The sequence below is a fragment of the Amphiura filiformis genome, chromosome 6 (genome assembly GCF_039555335.1).
Source record: "Amphiura filiformis chromosome 6, Afil_fr2py, whole genome shotgun sequence".
Lineage (NCBI taxonomy): Eukaryota > Metazoa > Echinodermata > Ophiuroidea > Amphilepidida > Amphiuridae > Amphiura > Amphiura filiformis.
In genome coordinates, this window is record NC_092633.1 from 13,933,766 (window position 1) to 13,955,777 (window position 22,012).

At 36.5% G+C, this 22,012-nt stretch overlaps 2 protein-coding genes across 2 annotated transcripts in view; both read right to left on the reverse strand.

Annotated features, from left to right (window-relative positions):
* LOC140155005 (uncharacterized) overlaps positions 1 to 7,073 on the reverse strand; it is a 92,266-nt gene extending 85,193 nt beyond the window's left edge. Inside the window, exons 1-3 of the mRNA XM_072177675.1 lie at positions 6,935 to 7,073; positions 5,154 to 5,362; positions 4,383 to 4,542 (exon numbers count right to left, since the gene is read on the reverse strand). Of these exons, the coding sequence (XP_072033776.1) occupies positions 4,383 to 4,542; positions 5,154 to 5,362; positions 6,935 to 7,016 (451 nt within the window). The 5' untranslated portion in view covers positions 7,017 to 7,073. The remainder of the gene's footprint in view (positions 1 to 4,382; positions 4,543 to 5,153; positions 5,363 to 6,934) is intronic.
* A 13,885-nt stretch (positions 7,074 to 20,958) lies between these two features.
* Positions 20,959 to 22,012, reverse strand: part of LOC140155006 (aqualysin-1-like) — a 53,645-nt gene continuing 52,591 nt past the window's right edge. Inside the window, exons 8-9 of the mRNA XM_072177677.1 lie at positions 21,322 to 21,468; positions 20,959 to 21,068 (exon numbers count right to left, since the gene is read on the reverse strand). Of these exons, the coding sequence (XP_072033778.1) occupies positions 21,055 to 21,068; positions 21,322 to 21,468 (161 nt within the window). The 3' untranslated portion in view covers positions 20,959 to 21,054. The remainder of the gene's footprint in view (positions 21,069 to 21,321; positions 21,469 to 22,012) is intronic.

Below are 22,012 nucleotides of genomic sequence, written 5' to 3' on the forward strand. Positions count from 1 at the left end.
AATTTGATATATAAAATAATGCAGTTTGATCGCAAATTTGAATTCACATAGCATACCTAGAGAAAGGAGAGAAGGCCACTCCCAAACACAATCACGACAATAAATTGCAGTAGGCTACAGGGAACCCATACCGTAGTACATTTTTGTAGCTCTGCACAACGGTATGGGATAAAGTGTATACAAAAAGCTAGTGCAACGCAATTGCATGATTTCAATTAGAGTTTGCACTAAAAAATACAAGGCTCCTGTAGTCATGTAGCTTAAATACATGTAGTTGCATGTTTGTCATAAAATTAATTACACAGCTTCTTGTACTTCTTGCCTAACTCCTATAATTGAAATTGTAATTAATATGCCATTACCATTATTTATTCAGAATAAATAAAAATTCATTTGCACATGATCCAAATCGGCGCACCCAAAAATAAGATGGCACTTCAGTGCAAACTTAAATAGGGCAGCACCAATACGAAAATGTCATACCGATATTGATGTGGTTCTGGTTCTGGGTCTGGTTAAATACTTCCCAACACTTTCTACATTTTTGTACAAAGCCAGGCGAGAAGGGTATTGTGCGCAGAACGTCAGATGCTAGTTGTTTCGAGCTGTATTTTGGTGGTGTTTTAGGACTTCTTTCTTGAATACTTTGGTTTCTGTAATGTCGACTATGGTTTGAGGAAGCTGGTTCCAATCTTTGGTTGTATTGGGGAAGTGCAGTACACCCAGCAGTCTTTCTTGCCTGTTGGTCTTTGGAAAGCTTTTGTATGGAGATTTCTGGAGTGACGTCTGACAGGCTGCAGAAACGTTTGCTCCAGAATAGCTGCCTGACCACTGGTGATTTTGTGCATGAGGGTGAGTCTGTCTGCTTTGTGTCTGAGTTCTAAAGTGTCCCACTCAAGTTCGGCCATCATGCTTGTTGGACTACTAGTTTTTCTGTAGTCTCTCATAACAAACCTTGCAGCTCTTCTTTGGATGGATTCAAGCTGCTGTTTTAGTTCTCCTGTATGCGGATCCCAAACTGTGGACAATACTCGGGCTGAGGTCTGACCTGAGCTTTTAATTCTTTTGGGCACGATAGGAGGTTTCTCCTAATGAAGCCCAACTGGCGGTTAGCCTTTGCTGTTATGTTGTTTATGTGTGCATTCCACCTTAGATCACTTGTTATTTCAACACCTAGGTAACTATGACTTTGGGTTTCAGTTAGAACCTCCTTGCCAAGTTTATACTCTGTGATAATTGGGTTTTTTATGAGTGATGCATAGCAGAAAGCATTTGCTGGCATTAAATGCCATTTGCCATGTGTTTTGCCACATTTCAAGTGACTCCATATCTTGTTGCAGGATGTGTGTGTCCTTTTTGGTAATTATAGTTTTACAATGCAATCGTCCGCAAAAAGACGCACATTTGACTTCAGGGTGGCTGGTAGGTCATTCAAGTAGAGCAAGAACAACAAGGGACCTACTACCATCCCCTGGGGGACACCTGATTTTACCTCCACCCATTTCATGTGTCTGTTTTGCCTAGTACAAGGAACTTATACGATGTCCTCATTCACAAACTGATACTATCTGTCCATCGTATAAGACTGTCTCCGTACGGCAATGTGGTGAAGGAATATTACACAGTCAAGAATAGGCTCCATCATTTTTTTGTTCTGAACTCTCCCAGTCTCCCAAACATCAAAAGCGTTGCACTTATACTTACTTAAGTTAAGACTGTCCTTTTTCATATATAACGCAGACAAAGTAGGGCCAACTTGCCTAGAAATGGTCAAATTTTGGCAAGAAATATCTCTGTGTAATCCTATGTAAGTCCCATATCACATCGTTATCGGCGATCGAGGTTTTTTTTTCCCTGAAGTTTGGTTGGTACCCACCAGCGTCATGCATGTGACGTGACACGCTAAAATAAGCGACCGGGAATCGGGGATCGTTAAAACGTCAACAAATTTCAAAACATAGAAAGCAGTAAACTTATTGGCGAGCGGTCCGAATTTTGAGCCATAAGTTTACGTGGTGAACTAGTTTTGCCCGGTTTTTAAAGTTTGTGTTGCAAACTAAATAAATTGTACAACATACATTGTGTACACATTTTTCAACCTGACAATTTTAATCTTAGCTTAGGCTGCATTCATTTACACTTACACTCTGTGATAATCAAGACATCTGTCACTGACATAAAAGAATCTCTAGATTCAAACAAACAAAACGACAACATTCCGTAGTTGATGAAACACAGTCAGTATTATAGATTGGTCGGGATATTGGTATAGAATAAAATTTACATTTCATGATTTTGATTTTCGTCTCCTAATTCTGATATTAGCAGCCCGTAGTCTTATTCTAATTACGGGTCAGTTACGGGTGCACACCACTATTTACTCGAGAATCCCTGCTATCTTGCTATGACCAACACCGGTAGCGTCTATTCATCTGAATGTGTCCGATTTGAGAGCTGACATAATTGGAAAATGTTTCTATTTATAATTCATAAGATCGTACAATCATCGTCCAGTTTCAGAAATTGGACAACATTTTTCCGACGGTGACGCATGGTTTTTGACAGTGGCATAGAATTCTTTTTGGAAAAAAATTCTTGAAGTATAGGGAGGAAACCAGCACCTTTTGGCGAAAGCACAAGTTTATAATAGAAATACGCGTGAAGCGCACGAACATTTTTGCCATATTAAACTGGTGAAATATGGTGCAAAAGTGGAATAACGGTGCACAAAACGCGCAAAAATTGAGGTTGGTGATTCGGCATATTTTTTGAGTTCCACGGGAACAAGGAACAAGATCAAGAATCGCAAAAAAGTAAAACAAATATAAAAAATAATAAAAACCAAAAAGCAGTAATATTACTAATATAGAAGAAAACAATTCAAAAAGCAAATTAAAATTCATGAGGCTGAGCCACAGCACAGGGGAACAGGGGAACAAAGGCAAAACAAATACTGTTACACTAAACCAGCAAGAAGAAACAGTGGCTGACAACATGAGGAACAAGGGAACTTAACAATAAAAATAAAAGAAATTGAAAGACAACCATCGGAAACAATGGAAAAATACTTTAAAAAATCTTCATGAGGCATGGAAACAGGGAACAAGGGAGCAAGGTAAATAATAATAAAAAAATGAAAATAAAATTAATTTAAAAAATCTTCATGAGGAATGGAAACAGGGGAACACGGGAACAAGGTAAATAAAAAGAAATACGTGAAGTAACGTGATTCACTAAACCAGCAAGACGAAAATGGCTGACAACATCGGGGGCTGTGCAATAATTATGAGCCCTGGGGAGGGTAACGGTGTGTGTGTGTGGGGGATTTTGGGCGAGCCGAAAGGGGGGGGGGCAAGCAATTTTGGCCATCCGAGAGGGGGGGGGGCAAGCGATTTTTGGCACACATTCATGGGCACCTTTTAAATAAAATGCTCTAAAAATGCTTTGAAACAGTAGGCCTACGGAACATTTTAATATGCAAATTTTTAGTTTAGTTCCCTTGTTCCTCATGTTGTCAGCCAACTTCTTGCTGGTTTAGTGAATCACATATTTCTTTTTATTTACCTTGTTCCCCTGTTTCCATGCCTCATGAAATTTTTTTAAATTAATTTTATTTCTTTTTATTTACCTTGTTCCCTTGTTCCCATGTTTCCATGCCTCATGAAGATGGTTTAGTGAATGACATATTTCTTTTTATTTACCTTGTTCCCCTGTTCCCCTGTTTCCATGCCTCATGAAGATTTTTTTTAATTAATTTTATTTTAATTCTATTTCTTTTTATTTACCTTGTTCCCGTGTTCCCCTGTTTCCATGCCTCATGAAATTTTTTTAAATTAATTTTATTTCTTTTTATTTACCTTGTTCCCTTGTTCCCATGTTTCCATGCCTCATGAAGATGGTTTAGTGAATGACATATTTCTTTTTATTTACCTTGTTCCCGTGTTCCCCTGTTTCCATGCCTCGTGAAGATTTTTTAAAATTAATTTTATTTTTATTTTATTTTATTTAATTTTTTTATTGTTTAGTTCCCTTGTTCCTCCTTTTGAAGACATAAAACTTTTTGACCCCCTCCATTTTGCCCAGCCCCCACCAAAGTATTTCTGAACACTCCCTAAACTGCTAAAGTTTACATTGCAATACATTACATTGTTGATTGATTGATTGGTGAGTGGGTGGTTAGCTGGTTGATTAACTGATTCATTGATAGCTATTGATTGATGGACAGATATTGATTGATAGCTATTTGATCGACTGAGCGATCGATTGATGGATATTTCTCATGTATATCTATGATTGATTGATTGATTGAAAGATTGATTGAATCATCGATTAATTGATTGATTTATCGATATGATCGATCGAGTGATTTACCCAGTACTCACCTGTGCGATAAACTGCTCTAAATCCTCTCCTTGTGACAGAAAAATCTGATGTGAACCGGATAAACAAATTATTGCCAGTTGATGTGAATGGGTCTGGATCACGAGACCCACATAAAGTTAGGCGGGCAACATCTCGTGAAGCTATTGGACCATCATACACCTGAAATAATTAAAACCAATTTGAGAACAGTCTCTATGAGATATATTTGGGTAGAGTTATATAGTAGGCAGTGGTGTACAGTGGCCGCCCCAACCCCAACCCCGGGGGGCTGAAGAAGAAACAATTTGCTGCCCCTTCCTTAACAGCCCGAAAAGGTTGACCCAACTTTTTCTCGGTCGTTTGAAAAAGTGAAGAGCAAAAAAAAAAAATTAAAAAATTAAAAAAATGATTTTAGGCGCTAGCGCCCTAAAAGCAACCATTTTTTCAAAAATTCTTAGGCTTTTTCCATTTTTTGTGCCCTTTTTTCTTTGCTAATTCGTTTTGCTGCCCCTTCCTTTTTGCCGCCCTTCTTCTTCCGCCGCCCTTCGTTTTTGCCTCCCCTACTTTGACCCCGGGGCTGGCGCCCCAAAGCCCCAAAAAAAATACGCGCATGGTAGGCCAAGATCGAGTGGCGCGTGCCTGGAGTTGGCGGCAACATGATTTTTTCGGTGGGGGGGTCATCCCATCCTGCCTCCAAAAATTGGGAATCAGGCAACATTACAATAAAACACGTTTTGGTGAATATTGTCAGTAATTTGTATTTTTGGATTATGGAACAAATTATTGCTTACCTCTATAAAATCAAAGCACTGTGTCCCGGGTTCGTTGGTTTCTATATCAATAAAATCAAAGTCGAGCACGAGGATGTAACCCTGTGGAACGCTCAAAGTCCATTGACACACTCTGTTGATCGGGTAATTTTCCGGGTACCCAGGAGACGTGATACGACCTGATGACGGACTGGTTGAAATTGCAGCCGGGCACTCCACCTCCTGGCCGACTAAAAAAAAGCAAAATTGGTCGCGGTTATTGTTTGCATGATTTAATTCAAGGGGCTTCATCCTTTGTAAACTGATATTTTTTATTTAGTCTCCATAAATGGCGGTCATCTCAGATTTTCACAGACACCTTTCCTGATCGTTTACTAATAGGCCTATTATGCCAGTATTTTGAGTAAAGAATAGAAACTGTACATTACTAAAGCAATATCGTGTAACATTAAACTATCCAAGTAAATAGTAATGTCATCATTACTTTGAATCTACGTGATGTTCATAACATGCATCGACCGACCTCAGTAATGATCGACGGTGCACGCATTGACAAGATAGGCGCTGGAATGAAATAGCGATTTTCTTTTCTTTTTTCAGACCTACCTCATTTTGTTCGGCTAGAAATTAAAGGGTGACATAATAACAGTGAAAACTAACATTTTGTTATGGAGATTTTGAAAAAGTGGACTTTTTGCAAATGGGGGGGGGGGGTTGTAAAAGTGGACTTTCTTCCCAAAATTTGACCTTTTTTGTCCAAAAAAGCGTAAAAAACCTGATTTTTTTGCTCGCTACACTCGCAAATTCTTAAATTTTGGGACTTTTGTATACTTTTGCAATTTTTTTTGGGGGGCGGCTGCACTCACCGCCCCCCTGCGTACGGGCCTGTGACCCACCACCAGTGTATTTAGGCCTGAGGGCCCTACATACTCTGAGTATTCGACGTAGAATATTCGATAACATTGCTTTCGTTATTAAATTTATTTCCATTCTATTTCCAGTATAATGTTTAAGTTCTAACGAATGTTTGATGACGTAAACGTGCAAAGTTTATTTCTAAGTCAAATCTTACTAATCGGTATATCCAGGGGCGTAGCCGGGAGGGGGACTTGCCCTACAGAAAATTTTCAGGGATAAAATGGGGACGGCAAAACGTAAAGTATCCTTTAGGGACAAACAATCGACAATTGGAGGCGAAAATTTGGCTTTGCCCACTCACACTAAAATCCTAACTACGCTACTGAGTATCAGCTGAATAAGGCATTATTTCATGCCTCTCGTGTAAAAGTTGTTCAAATACATGCAGTCACAATATCATTTATTCCATTAAGTCTGTAGGCCTAATAGTGATTTTCAATAAATTGTATTAAACTTGGTATTTATGTAATTTACAAGGGAATGTTAAAGGAACATTTAAATTAGCCGTTTGAGAAACCATTGAAGTTTATCGTTTAGCCTATATGACTCATTCGTGTCAAAGGGGTTCCCAATATTGTACTTTCGGGCGTATATTTGTGACGTTGAAACAAAGCTTGAAATTCGTTTTGATAATTATGCCTTATAGTTAGTATGTTGAATCTCAACTTGATCAGATTGTGAACTGTCAGATTCCTTTGCATTATCCCTATTTTAGATAATTTGTTAATGACATTTACTTTGATAGTTTACCGTGTAGCCTACATAGTAGCACATGAGCATAAAATACATTACCCAGTGCACACATATACGTCATTAGACAGTTAAACAAATTTTAGCTGGCAATTTAATTATCGCAAATTTGATAGATATTGGTATTTACTTACCTGTAATTGTAAATGTAGCAGCGTAAACGAACAGAAAACGAACAAATACTTGAATAATATCCATAATATGTCTATAGTTCATTATATTCCTGATGTCAGCTCACTGGTGTCGCCATCATACAACTTGTCTGTGATTTTCAACCTGGCATATATACCATTATTCTGATTTGCTCTTTTTTGTTTTGAATGTTATTTTATTTATCTTAATATCGTCTCAAATTAACAAATTACATTGCCTGGAACTTTTATTTTGTTTTTCAAATATGTTCTTGATTAAACTAATGTATAGTTTCAAAAGATTTAATAATTAAATAATACAATTTGCAAATTTGGGGATTTTTGTGAAAAAAAGTTCAAGTAAAATATAGTTAGTTACAATGACCATGGTTTCACTTGGCAAATATTATACAAAAACAAACGTGAAATGCTTGGATGCTTTAAGTCAATTAAATATCGCAAGGTAAAACGAACAAGAATAAAAGTTTCTGCCATTGTTTAAAACGCATGCGCATTAATCGTTCTAAGCAATGCAGTGGGTTGTCTCCTCAGCAGCCAGTTGATGCCACTCACTGTTTGTGTGGAGAGAGCGGAACCAAACTGGCTGCTGAGGAGACTATGCAGTGGGAAAAGTTCAGGCAAGTGTGGCAAATTGTATTGCATTATCCAATAAAGTGCTTGACTATAGGGGCATATTTTGTGAATTTAATATATAAATGGACAAGCAAAAATAAGACCTGTGACATGATTGGTGATTATTACAACAATAAGTTAGTACGATCGATAAATGAAAAGAGAATTAGCGGACTTTTAAGGCATATTAGGCCTAAAATAAATCACAAACTTTTTATGGTTCAGAATGAAGACTACATGTACATGTTGTCTCTTGACATAAGGGTATACTTCCGGTTTTACTCACGGATACACATGATGTGCCGAAATTCGTCAATTGATAAAAAAAAAAACACACATTATATTTAGGGAGTGGAAAAGAAAATGAAAGCCTGATTTTTTTTTTTATCTCAGGTACAAATCAATTAGAAATGTTCTCTCAAACCTGAGACGAAAATCTCAAACCAACTGAAGTCTGTTAAAAGTCCCCTTTTTTGATATGGACAACGAGTCTCCCATCAGCGAACAGTTCTGGGCTATACGTCAAATCCCAAATTGAGCAAGGCAATCGGCATAATCCCGGACTCCATGGATAAATACCTTCTCTGTCTCTGGCCCGAGGGAATGGAATAAACTCCCTAAAGCCATTTAGTCTCCATCAATTCCAGTTTTCAGAAAGAAACTGAAAACTCACCTTTTCAGTTAGCTTCTTTCTTGTTCCTTCTATTTTTCTTCTTTTTAATCCATCCTTTGTCTCCTTGTTCAGCGCTTTGATAAATTAAAGGCGCTATATAAATATCTTTATAATATGTATGCATGTATGTTACACAGCAACTTGCTTGATATAGCCAACTCTTTCAGTCAATTCTTTTCTGAATGTTATTATGCTATTCCAGAAAATAAGTGCATACCTCTAAAGAGGAATAACTTTTTAATAAAATAAATGTTCCAAAGTTTTCTTTCTGGACGACTGGAATTCCAGTTGCCAATGTTATTGTACTGGAAAAAGCTTGGAAATGCAATTAAATTAATGAAAACTCACGGAATTTTCCAAAATTGAGGATTTCCGGTTGGAACTATATTTCTGCTGGAATTTTTTGGCCTTATAGGACACTTTGAAAGTCTGAATTTCCAATAATTATGACTGGATAAAAAGTCCGGATATCCCAACCCCTCTTCCATTTTCTGAAATAGTCCATTGTGCTGTTGCTCGCGAGGGGGGGCATCAGCTTTGGAGGTGACGCGTATGTAAGGATGTTAAGACTCCCTTTTCAGTGTCACTGTCACCCAAATACCCCATATTTGTTTACGAACACATGCTCTGTCTCCCGGAGGCCCCTTATTTTTTGATCTGTCACCCAAAGGCCCTGATTTTTCAATTTGAACAGCAACTTTCATTTATCATGTTTATCACTGATTTTGTTAATTATTTTGTAGAAAATAACCCAAACAAACAAAAAAACAAGGAAATTTGAAGCCATTTAGAACTATAAATTTATGTTCGAGGTTTCTATGGAGCTGTTTCGGCTCTCACCAAAGGTTCCATTAAAAAAGTTGATGTTCTCACCCAATGACCCCATTATTTTTTACATTTTGGTCTCACCGAATGCCAAAAATCATGCTCTCACCCAATGACCCCATATTTTTTTTATATTTTGCTCTCACCAAATTACGGAGCCCTTAAAGTGACATGGTGAAAAAACTGTAGTAAGGAATTCCCACGAAATACTGATTCGTAGACACGAAATATTAATTCGTTCCCACGAAATCGTTCTCACGAAAATACTATTTCGTTCCCACGAAATACGTGTATTAAAAATATCTCGACTGCTGGTGTTGATGGTATAACACGCATGACCATGATGCTTCGGCTTCTTCCGTGTATAATTCTAACTAGTGGCAAATGGTGTTCATAGACCACAAACCTAGCTGGGGCATGTTGGTGTTTTGGAGGTATTTGACCCCTGCAAGATGTTCCAAAAATGTTCCCCTGGTCATGAGGTTTGTTATCACCGAGTTCGAGCCCCATACGAGTTACAGATGTACAGATAATACGATTGTAAGATTTGACCCTAGATGACCTTTGACCTGACCCATGCATGATGTTCCTTAATGTCTTGATGTTTGTTGTCACCAAGTTTTAGCCCTGTACTTCTTACAGATGTCCAGAAAATGAAATTCTAAGATTTGTTTGACCCTAGATAACCTTTGACCTGACCCCTGCATAATGTTCCAAAATGTTTTCTTGATCATTAAGTTTGTTGTCACTGAGTTTGAGCCCCGTACCCCATGCAGATGTCCAGAAAATGCATTTTGAAAATTTGACCTCTGCATGACCTTTGACCTGACTCCTGCTAAATGTTCCCCAGGTCATGAGATTTGTTGTCACTGAGTTTGAGGACAGATGTCCAGAAAATGAAATTCTAAGATTTGACCCCAGATAACCTTTGACCTGACCCTGCAGTGTTCAAAAATGTTCTCTTGATCATTAAGTTTGTTGTCACGGAGTTTGAGTCCTGTACCCTTACAGATTTCCAGGAAATGCATTTCTACAATTTGACCTCTGCATGACCTTTGACCTGACCCTACAAAATGTTCCCCTGGTCATAAGATTCGTTGTCGCCGAGTTTGAGCTCCATACCCCTTACAGATATCCATATAATGCAATTGTAAGATTTTACCCCCTTAATGACCTTTGACCCCAATTATGTTAACAATTTATAGACACTGGGTAAAGCCGATGCACATGTGCAAGTGACGCCATTGTGCTATGTAATATGTGGCAGAAGAAGCATTTTGAAGGTGTTTGGTTATATACTAGAAATGCCCCTTTAATGACCTTTAACCCCAATTTGTTTACAAGCTATGGGCACTGGGTATAGCCGATGCATATGTGTAAGTGACATCATTGTGCTTTGTAATATGTGGCAGAAGAAGCATTTTGAAGGTATTTGGTTATATACCAGAAGTGTCCCTTTAATGACCTTTGACCCCAATTTTGTTTACACCCTATGAGCACTGGATATAGCCGATATATATGTCCAAGTTACGTAACTGCAGGGTGTAACGTGTAGGAGTAGAAGCATTTTGAAATGTGTTGCCAGAAAGAACTAGTGGCAAATGGTGGTCATAGACCACAAACCTAGCTGGGGCATGTTGGTGTTTTGAAGGTATCTGACCCCTGAAATATGTTCCGAAAATGTTCCCCTGGTCATGAGGTTTATTGTCACCGAGTTTGAGTCCTGTACCCCTTACAGATGTCCAGAAAATGCATTTCAAAAATTTGACCTCTGCATGACCTCTGACCTGACCATTGCAAAATGTTCCCCTGGTCATGAGATTTGTTGTCACTGAGTTTGAGCCCCATACCCCTTACAGATATCCAGAAAGTGAAATTATAAGATTTGACCAGAGTTAACCTTTGACCTGACCCCTGTAAAGTGTTTCAAAATGTTCCTCTGATCATTTAGTTTGTTGTCACCAAGTTTGAGCCCGTGCCCCCTTACAGTTTTCCAGGAAATGCATTTCTAAAATTTGACCTTTGCATGACCTTTGACCTGACCCCTGTAAAATGTTCACCTGGTCATGAGATTTGTTGTCATCGAGTTTGAGCCCCATACCCTTTACAGATGTCGAGATAATGCAATTGTAAGATTATACCCCCTTAATGACCTTTGACTCCAATTCCGTGTGCAAGTTATGGGCACTGGGCTTAGTGTCTTCATTACAAGACCCGGTAGGACCGGTAAAATCACACTTGTAGACATATTTACAGTAAACAATCTTACATTACCATACTTCTTCATTCTTTTGTCTCTTGAAATCTTGAACTGTAGGCGAAGTCTTGATTGATTTAAGCTTACCGGATCTTTGGAAAGGTAAAAGACATTTTTGACCATCTTTACATACAAGTTTCCATGTTGAGAGCGAACCGTCCCATACTGCAATTCAATCAAAACATCACCTCCAATCCAAAGCGGCAAATTCAAAATTACCACAAAAAAGATTTTGGACATTACAGAGGATGTACCTGTTTTAGCTTGTTTTGTAGCTTTTTGTGTGTCCCGCTCTTGTAAACTCGGAACGGCTCGGGCAGTAGGTGGCAGCTATTCTTGGATGTGTGTAGTTCCACGAACTATGCCAAATTGCCAATCAATCCTTTAATTTATGGTTTCCATCAAAGTTTTATTTGTAATTGTAAATGTTATCAAAGTTATTCTTTACTGATAATGCTAAACATATTAGCGACTGTCAGGAAAGGTTTCTGATCATTTTAATCATAAGCCGAAACGGTAAAGCGAAATAAATCCCACTGGCTATTTTAGCTGTTTAACGCGGGGTTCTAGGGGTGCGGGGAAGCTTCATATCTGAAAGTGACATTGTATCAAAATTGTTCCGTTGACAACGAATTTAGCTAATTCAATTTGAGGTAAGGTGAGACATGTGTAAACATAGGCAATAATTATGCCAAAAACATATGAAAAGGTTTGACTACAAAAACGATTCTCTTATAAATGTATTTACGCACAGTTTCCACCTCCACACAGATATTTCCAAGCACAGCGAGTCTAGCCTCTACGCAGTCTGTGTTTATACTACACAGTTGAGTGCATAGAATCATAAGAGCTGTGTGAGATCTAGTGGAAAATAGGCATATGTGATTGGTTTTTGTCAAAACCTCAAGTGTTCCGAAGTGATTTTTTTAATATGGAACGAAAGCTAACACTTCCCCCTAAAACACTTTTCTTTTTTCATTAGTCAACCGATAACGCTATACAGCAAGGCGAATGTGATCTATTGAAACGACCTATCCCAGCACAATTTTTGACCAAATTGTAGGTTTTAAAAGTCAAAACCTCAAGTGTTCCTTACAATATTTTTCAAATTTTATGTTATTAAATGAAAGAGCACACTTATATTGTCCATATACTAACTTCATTTTAATGAGCAATGGTCAATTCTATTTAAATTACAAATCTTGTGCAAAAAGTTACTATTTTCGCCTGTTTTGTCATACGGTTGTAAATTCAATGAACTATGTTAAAGAGCGCTTACAAATTGATATGTCAAGTTACGGCTTTAACTAAAGATATAGTATTGAGTCTTTAGGATTAGGAAATAAAACGGTAATGAAATGTATAACTTACTTCAGCTGCATTATAGCAGCTGCATTATAGCAGCTGCGACCACATCATTTTGTTCAATATTTTTGTTCAATATGAAAGGTCAAAATTTTCAATTGATCGCCGGCTTTTCATCCCACCTACATACACTTTAAGTATAAATCATCAGATTTATAAAGTTTACTTCGAGTACTGTTAAATATCAAAAATGTCAATTTTAAATCATTTGCCATAAAATGTGTATTACATTGCGAAAATTATTTGATATCAGAAGGAAATTCTTCGTATTCAGAATGCAATTCGATATGTCTGATGTGGTCTAATGTTCCACAATAAATACTGTCCAAACGTTCATACCCAATCCCTTAAGTTGGGGACAAAATGGGTTTGAGGGGATGAATGTTATTTACATGATTCTTCTATATTTTCAATGTATTCAATAATTTCCACATTTTTACATGTATGCAATAACCTCCCAGCAAACACAAAACGTTTTCGACATCATTCGCAAAAGGTTATAAAAGGTTGTCAGAAAACGTTTAAATGTCGGGTTATATAAAGGGTATATTAAGGGTATAAAACGTTTTCATAACATGAAAAATCATTTTGTGATAATCTACTGCTCATCAAACAAAAATGTTTTACAGAAAACGTTTAAATGTCGGGTTATATAAAGGATATAAAAACGTTTTAATAACATTCCAAAAACATTATTGAAAACTTGATACAAAACATTCTAAACAGAATGTTATTTTGTGGTTGAAAAAATATCTTGCGAAAAATGTTTGCCCAAAATATTTGCAATAACGTTTTAAAAACGTTGTCATGACCTTTTTATAACCCGACATTTAAATGTTATTAAAACGTTTTGAAAAGAAACATTTTAAGAACATTTCTGTGTTTGCTGGGTGCAAATATGATAACATAATGTTATTTAAGAGTTGACAAAATATTTGGCAAAAAATGTTTGCAAAAATAGTTTATAATAACATTTTTGAAAACATTTAAAAATATTGTTGTAGTGTGTTTTCATACAAAACGTTTTAAAACGTTTTCATGACATTTATATAACCCGACGTTTTAATGTTATTAAAACGTTTTATGTAAACCAAAAGCCAAAATATAACTTATTAAAAACGTTTTTAAAACGTTTTTGTGTTTACTGGCTGTTTCTCAATCATTTTATAATGTTTTATTTTAAATACCTTCATTATATTGTAAATTTATTGATGTGAATATGCAATTTTAATGTTTAATAATCCATTTAATTCAGTATCTTGCTGCAAAATGGTTTGAATAAATATTAATTTCAAAAATCGAAAAAAAGATGTATTGTTACCTAGGCAACATTGCCCTAGGTAACCAAATATATACTAGATAGTGCATACTATTCTCTTCTTAATTGCTATTACAAGACGACAAATTTGAGACAATTTTCATCAAAAATCGGACCCATCTGTAGTCCAAATTTTGACCTTCGATCTCTTTGCTCGTAACTCTGGAACTAAGTTGTAGATAGGCATGATAGGTAAAACTATACATTTTACGAATCCTTATGACCTGAGGAAGATTTTGCAATCAGTTTGAAGAATATTTGAGCAACTGCATAAACCTCGGAATTCTATAATTGCAGAAAGGGCTAACCATAGACCCTAGAAATTTCTAGGGTCTATGGGCTAACGTTGGCTAACGTCCCGGGGCTAACGTATTTTTCCGAAGTGACCCATAAGAGTATTATGCCATATTATGTTGTTTGTATCACCTTGGGCTCAATTATGACACCAAAAATTGACACCATTAATGTTGCAATGCTTATGGCCAATGCATCTTATGGCCAATGTATCTTTGAACAAGTTGGCCAAGTTGACCATTAACAAGTAATACCAAGGTACCCTACTAAACATAACCACTTTATATCAGAATTCTTTACTATTTCATGATTTGATGGTCAAGAATTTACTTAAATATCTTAGGGACCGTTCACAATCATTTGTTAGTGGGGGGGCTGATGCAAAGGGGGAGCCCTTAAAACGTTTGACCCTCCTAAGGGGGGGCTGAAAAGTTTATATGCTTTTCTATTGGGTTGACCCATAATTTTTATGTCAAAAAAAGGGGGGGGGGGCTGAAATTTATGAGATCTCAAAAAGGGGGGGGGGGGGAAAAATTTTCGCGATGAAATTTGGTTTGCATCAGGTACCCCCCTAACAAGTTTTTGTGAACAGTCCCTCAGGAGAGCGGGTTGATACCAGAGAAAATTACTGTCACGGCAAGTCACAGTTCAATCGGGTATGTTGAGGGAATCCCGGTATCGAAAATATAAATAATTATAGACGCAGCAAAAAAATACTATAATACACACACAAATCAAGACAACAACAACAAAAAACAAACAAACAAACAAAATTAAAAAGCAATTAACAACATTGAGATACATTGAGAATTTGCTGGTTCACTGCATTTCCTTTTCCTAATCTTTGAACAAGTTCATTTGGAATAATACTTAGTACGTTTTGTATTGGAATTGCACAAACAGAACTACGTTATTAAACTGTTGTTTTTCCTGTTATTTTGTGCTTTGATAAACCAAATAAACAGAGTACATTGAAAATTCAGTGATTTGTCTGTTCACTAAAAGTAGGGATGACCAATGAACCATCAACTTGATTAGAACACTCCCATAGACATGCAGGGAGCTCAACTGTGCACTGCTTGCACATACATTTCTAAATTGATTTTATTTTTCAATATTTTTCTGTAAAATTTGGGGAAGTTACTGCCAATTATATTTTGTAACTATCTTGCAAATTACAGCAACATAACTTATTTTGTTTTTCTGTAAGTGCGAGTCAAAATTGGTCCATCGCCACAGTGCGCTTAATTGCCACAGTGGCTGAGTTTAGCACTGCTCAAGAATGGCACAAAATATTCAAATCAGTAAGATCAGGTGAAAAACGTGGCCTACTGAGCTGTAATTTGGCAGAGTTGCCAGTAATACCTCTATCATACCCTCTGTAAAAAGGTTAAAAATTGAACAAGTAGATCTCGAGTTACAAATTAAAGCACCAGCTTCCCTTTGGAATTTTTATATTCCTTTCAAATCATATTAAGAAGACACCTTTCTGAACATAAATGTGAAGTTTCGTGCTCATTCGATGTATTGTTCACCTGATCTTAACCCTAAACGTTTTCTTATATTTAGGCCTATAACATCTACAACTTGCTGCTGGCTATACCTTGTTTAGGACTTTCAAAAGAAGTACCTGAATGTGCAACCATAACTGTTTCAAAATAGCCCGCGATAGTCATGCAGGTAACTCCGAGGTCAAGCATTGAATTGGTTTGAACAAAGATACTCATAATGTATTGAGTGCTACTTTGGTTTGAATGAGGAATACTACAGGAATACACATGAGCATGATGAGGATAATCTCTATTGTTGTGAATGAGTCAATGACCTTCAAAACTTAAGATTTTGTTTACATACACCTACTAATTGGTCATATTAAACCCAATAACATTGAAATTCTTGGTTGTGAAAAAAAGTTCACCTACTTAGTGCAATTTTGATTTTGTGCCATATCGGCTATTTTGGATTATTTTTGACAAATGTCACTCTAAATGCATGATTTCAATGCCTTGGTTTGAAAAAATAAGTTATGCCAGTGACTAGTTAAGTGCCATTTCATAAGAAACCCCCTGGATACTTTCACAATATGCTTGTTTCATGTTTGCAAATATGTTAAAATAAAGAAATATATAAAGGTAAATATATGCTTATGCCAATTTTGCTCCCAACTGCAATTTTTGGACCTTGTCATTTTATTTCGTTCCAATGACCGGTCAGAATGGGAAACTTTGATAATTCATAATTCGAAAAGTTTTTGACCGATTTTGACCATTTAACCACCAAAATACTTCTGTTGATTAGTTCTACTCAGAAAACAATCTTTTGTAGCAATAGGGTCAACATGAAATTTTGATGGTTATCCCTACTAAAAGCTCTATTTTACCATGTTTACGGTAAACCGAAGGATACAAAATAAGCACTTGGAAGCTACCATGTACCTGCGACCACGTTGAGGAACCCAGCAGCAAACACAAAAATGTTTTTAAAACTTTGGGTTTTGGTTTAGATAAAAACGTTTTAATAACATTAAATGTCGGGTTATATAAAGGCCATGGAAACGTTTGTAAAATATTTTTTGAAAACAGTTTTTGACAAATATTTTGTCAACACTTTAATAACATTATGTTAGAATATGGCAGTTGGTTATTAACAAATGTTTTTGAATGTTATGAACACATTTTATACCCTTTATATGACTTTTATATAACCCGACATTTTCTGGCAACCTTTTCTAACCTTTTGCTAACGAAGTCGAAAACGTTTTGTGTTTGCTGGGAATGGTCTGAAATATGAGTCTTTCAACGAACATCGGTGCAACGAGCTACATGGATGGACGTACTGAAATCTTCTCTGGGTATACGTTAAAAAACTTCATGTAAATTACATAAATGTGTTCTTTATGATTTAATTTGACAGTAGTATCCCGGTAGTAGTAGGCATATACAGATTGAAATAACGTTGAGATGGTTTAATTATAAGTAACGGTTGTTAGATCATTTATCAAATTTTCTAACAAAACATTATATAGACCTAATGTTGAATTCTAGACCTGGGCAATACCAACAACTATCACACAAATATGTACATATATTTCCAGCTCTCTTTAACAAAGATTTTCGTCTCTTTTTTCAACTTATTCATCCTTTTCTGCTTTTTTGTGGTATTTGTGATTATTGTTATGTATTAAACTGTATATTTGTGTGCCAATTGAGGGCGCTATTTACATATATTTTAAATTGAATTTAGCCAAATAATATAAGTTATTCCTAACATTTCATGATCAAAAGTTTTTTTGAAAATTTCGTTGCTATTTGTTACTCTTTGTCTGATGTTGTTAGATGGTTTTGGCAGTGAAAGTTTGTTTTTTTGCAGATTATTGATCTTTGAGTGTTGTAGAATAAGATTGAAGATTCTGGGGTGGGGAGGCGGTGTAAAATCGTCACCCTTGGGCAATCCGAGATATACAGTGTCTACCCTTGTAAAGATGAAAACACGATTAAAGATAAATAGCGCCATCAGTGTTCACATTTTTCTTTAAAATAACGTAGTTTTATGCTCATCAAACAAGTGTGAAGTTTGGCTCTATGATCTTAAACATTTCTCTCATGAGTTTGAAGGATCTTTTCTTATTTTGTCAAATATCGTATAAAACCCCTGTGTATAAGTTAGTTGAACACATAATAGTGGGTGGTGCGTGACTCTTCCTTTATTTTTTTATCTTTCGTAGAAAACGCTCAAGGTGGATGGGTTATCTGGTGTTTATAACATTTGATTGCAATAACCAAATTCCGCCAAATAAAGTATTTCTAGCTGTTCACAGTGCGTTTTAGGTTTTGACCCCGGTGGAATCTGACAATTATTTACTTTTTGCTATATAATATCTTTTAGGGAACAACGCAAAAGATTGATGAAGTCCTCCTAAACTAGTTTGGTTTTGGGCCGATCCCTCCCTTCCATCCTGCCAGAGATGTAATCTTAAATATTACCTTCGTCAGACATTTTTCTAAACGTAATATGGAGACCCCTCCCACCAAAACGAAACTAGTTCCGATAGGACATCGTCTATTTTCGTGTCAGTTCCTGAAAACTGACACCTTCTAATACAGGTTTGACGATCACGTGATAAATCGAATCTGTGACGTCAATATTGATATCGATATCAATTTAAGGCTGTTCCAGTTAAATTACATACCCATTGGCATTTTTGCTGTTCCATTTAATTTACATACTCCCTCTGAAAAAATGGCCCCAAAATAGCTGTTCCGTTTAATTTACATACTCCCTCTGATAAAAAAAAAACGGCTGTTCCATTTAATTTACATACTCCTTCTGGAATAGCTTTCGCCTAATCAAATTGCACATCTATCAAATTGCAAAGCTTCATTGTGAATAAGAGAGAATTATTTACGTGACGAAAGTCATGGCTAGGGCTTGAAATACACGCCGTTCTTTATATCAGGTGGCACGAAATGCCACACTGATATATTGTTGAGCAGGCGAATCTGATTCTTCTTCCGATTCTTCCGATAAACCATCTTTTAAAATGCTACTAGTGCCAGACGCTCATATCAATCTCGATCAAACTTGGCCAAAAAGCACTGACCCAAGCTCCTTCAAAGTTGTACACAGTTAGGGGTGAAAGGTCATGTAGGGGTTATTAGAGGTCATTATGTGAAAATCTTTGAAATGCTACTAGTGCCAGGCGCTTGACCCAATTTCGACCAATAAATATGGGCTCAATCGATCCAATTTTATATCAAACGTGGGCATAAGAACCATACTGACCCAAGCTTCATAAAAGTTGTTCACCGATAGGGGTCAAAGGTCATAAAACGGATATTAGGGGTGATTTAGTGAAAATCTTGAAAATGCTGCTACACCAAACTTGGTCAGAAGAACCACTGGCCCAAGCTGTATATATTGTACTACATCCTAAGGGTCAACCCAAGGTCAGATGTTAAAATTAGCCTGATTTGGCTTTGAACATCTTTGTGTAAAATTTAGAACAGCCATCATTAGGCACGGTGACCTACATTTATAGTAGACAAGCCACAACGGTGATGTCACTTACACATATGCATCGGCTATATCCAGTGTCTATAGGGTGTTCACAGAATTGGGGTCAAAGGTCATTAAGGGGTCATTTCTGGTTAAAATTAAAAAATCTTCAAAAATTCATATCTGCTGTATGTAACATAGTATGTTGATGCCACTTGCACAGAAATAATCCTTATTACATCCTTAACATGTTAAAAATATCTATGACCCCAAAGGTAAAAAAAAAAAAGGGTCAAAGGAAAATTTTAAAATTGGCCGAATCAAGCTCTAATTCAACAGGTATGATCCTTACGACATTCCTAACATGTTAAAAATAGTTATGACCCCAAAGGTAAAAGTTTAGGGGTCAAAGGTCAAATGTTAAAATTGGTCTGATCGAGCTCAAATTCATCAGGAATGATCCTTACATCATTCTAAACATGTTACAAATATTTATGACCCTAAAGGTCAAAGTTTAGGGGTGATTTCGTCAAAGGTCATTTCTTTTTAAATAATTTTTATTTATTTATTTTTTTGAAAATTTTCTTTTGGGTAACTTATTTAGTGGATGTTTTAATGTTGTTATTATTTCCAGATAAAGTATAAACATTTCAATTGAAAACCCCTAAGGTTATATAAGAAGTTAAATAAAAAGAAATAAATGTATTTGTTATCTCACACAATTGAATAATAATAATAACCGTGTCAGATTGAACTGACACCAATTTTTTTCAGGAATTTCTTGTTTGGGCTGATCCCGGAGGCGTAATTTCTTTCTGCAACCATAATGGGCCGCAATGCGATAACACATAGTACATACATATACATATTATTTCCTCTTACTTAATAAAATAAAAAGAAATCGATAGAATTAAAATTCTACAACGGTTTACCTGGAGTTCGAACCCACAATCTATGTATCCATAGTCTAATGCCTACACGACTGTGCTATGATTCGTTGTGCCAGAAAGGTGTTTGCTTATGCATACACACAATATTATTAGTACTAATAAATACGAATATAATCTTAACCCTAACCCTAATCCCTAACCCTTACCCTAACACTAAACCCTAACCCCTAACCCTAACCCTAACCCTAAACCCTAACCCTTACCCTAACCCTAACCATAAGACCCTATAACCCTAAGACCCTAACCCTGACAATAATGAACCTTGCCTCGGACTATGCGGTTAGTGATATATTGCGGCCCATTATGGTTGCAGAAAGAAATTAAGCATCCCGGAGGCTTACCTCACTTGATACTAGACAGCAGAAACGAAACGAGAAAACTTTGTTTTCTGAAGACGATCATGGATTTATTTCGGCGTTCTTTTTTAATATAATTATTTTCATTGCCTTTCATTTAAATTGCATTATTTCAAATTATGTATTTAATTTAGGGGTTGCAATTTCTTACGCCAATGCTTACGTGTACGCGTACGCCAGGTGATTCAGTCAAAACTATTCAGAGTAGTCCCCGGGGAGTATTCACATTGTTTACCTGACGTACTGATTTACCTTTCGTACGAATACAACTAAGCATTGGCGTTAGAAGTCGAAACTTGGTCAACAAATGTCATCTCGATCGGCTTTGTGAAGCGAGAGCAGAAATGATGATATTGACTTTTCTTGGTTTTATATACGACATTTTGTTATGTTTAAAGTTTGATGACTCTTTATGAATTAAGACGCAATATAAACCTGGTCTTCGGCTCCACTGCATTCAGTGCGTTGGGTCTGAAGAAAAGTTAAATGGAATACGTGTATATTAAATATAACTTTCATGAGGGTTTTAAGAAGGAGGGTCCAATTTTATCACATTTTCCAATTTGTTGAATGACATTGAATCACACCCAACCCCCATACCCCACCTATGGAGTTTCATGTGAGAATTTTAATTCGTAGGACCCGTAAGTGTGCAACATATGGGCTCTGGGGCCTTTGTAGGTATAATAATTAGAAAAAACACGGTATGTTTATTCAAACTTACCCATATACAGTAGAAGAGTAGGTGATCCTGTTCCAGGATTCTTGACATCAGAATTTATTGCAGCGTCGGTCTTCATATGTGACTCAACCAAGGCAGGGGAACTAGTGCCTTCTTCTTCGAGTTCTTGAAATATTCTTGCGGCAGCACCTGCAAGAAGAATAATCCCAATTATATTATTATTTTAATTCGTCCTAAATGTCTATTTGGATTTTCATACTCCAAATATATCAGACACTACAGATTAGATTAAAAAATATTGTTGTTGTTGTTTTTTATAAAAAATCAAAGCAATAATGTCAAGTTTTTCCTGTTCAAATGTACGTTTTTTTAAACATAGATGAATCCAACAAGCCAAGTGATGGTCAGAATTTAGTCGGCCATGACTGGGTCCCCGGCGCACCAAACTGGTGTTGAGACTGCCCAATAATGGGTGGATTAAAGCCGTTTAAAAATCAATGTTATCTTGTATTGTGTTGTAAACTTCCATTACTAAGTATTCTATATATTGTCTACGTGTAACACGTGTGATGAAATGCAGTTTAAGATCCCCGCCAAGGACGCATATTTTCATATGTTAGGTGGGATATACCCGACGGGGACCCAGCTATGGCTGCCATTGAGGTTAAGGAATGCATGCGTGCAATTGGATTCGTCTATAAATCTGGCCGATTTCTTTTGTTTCTTTTAGTTT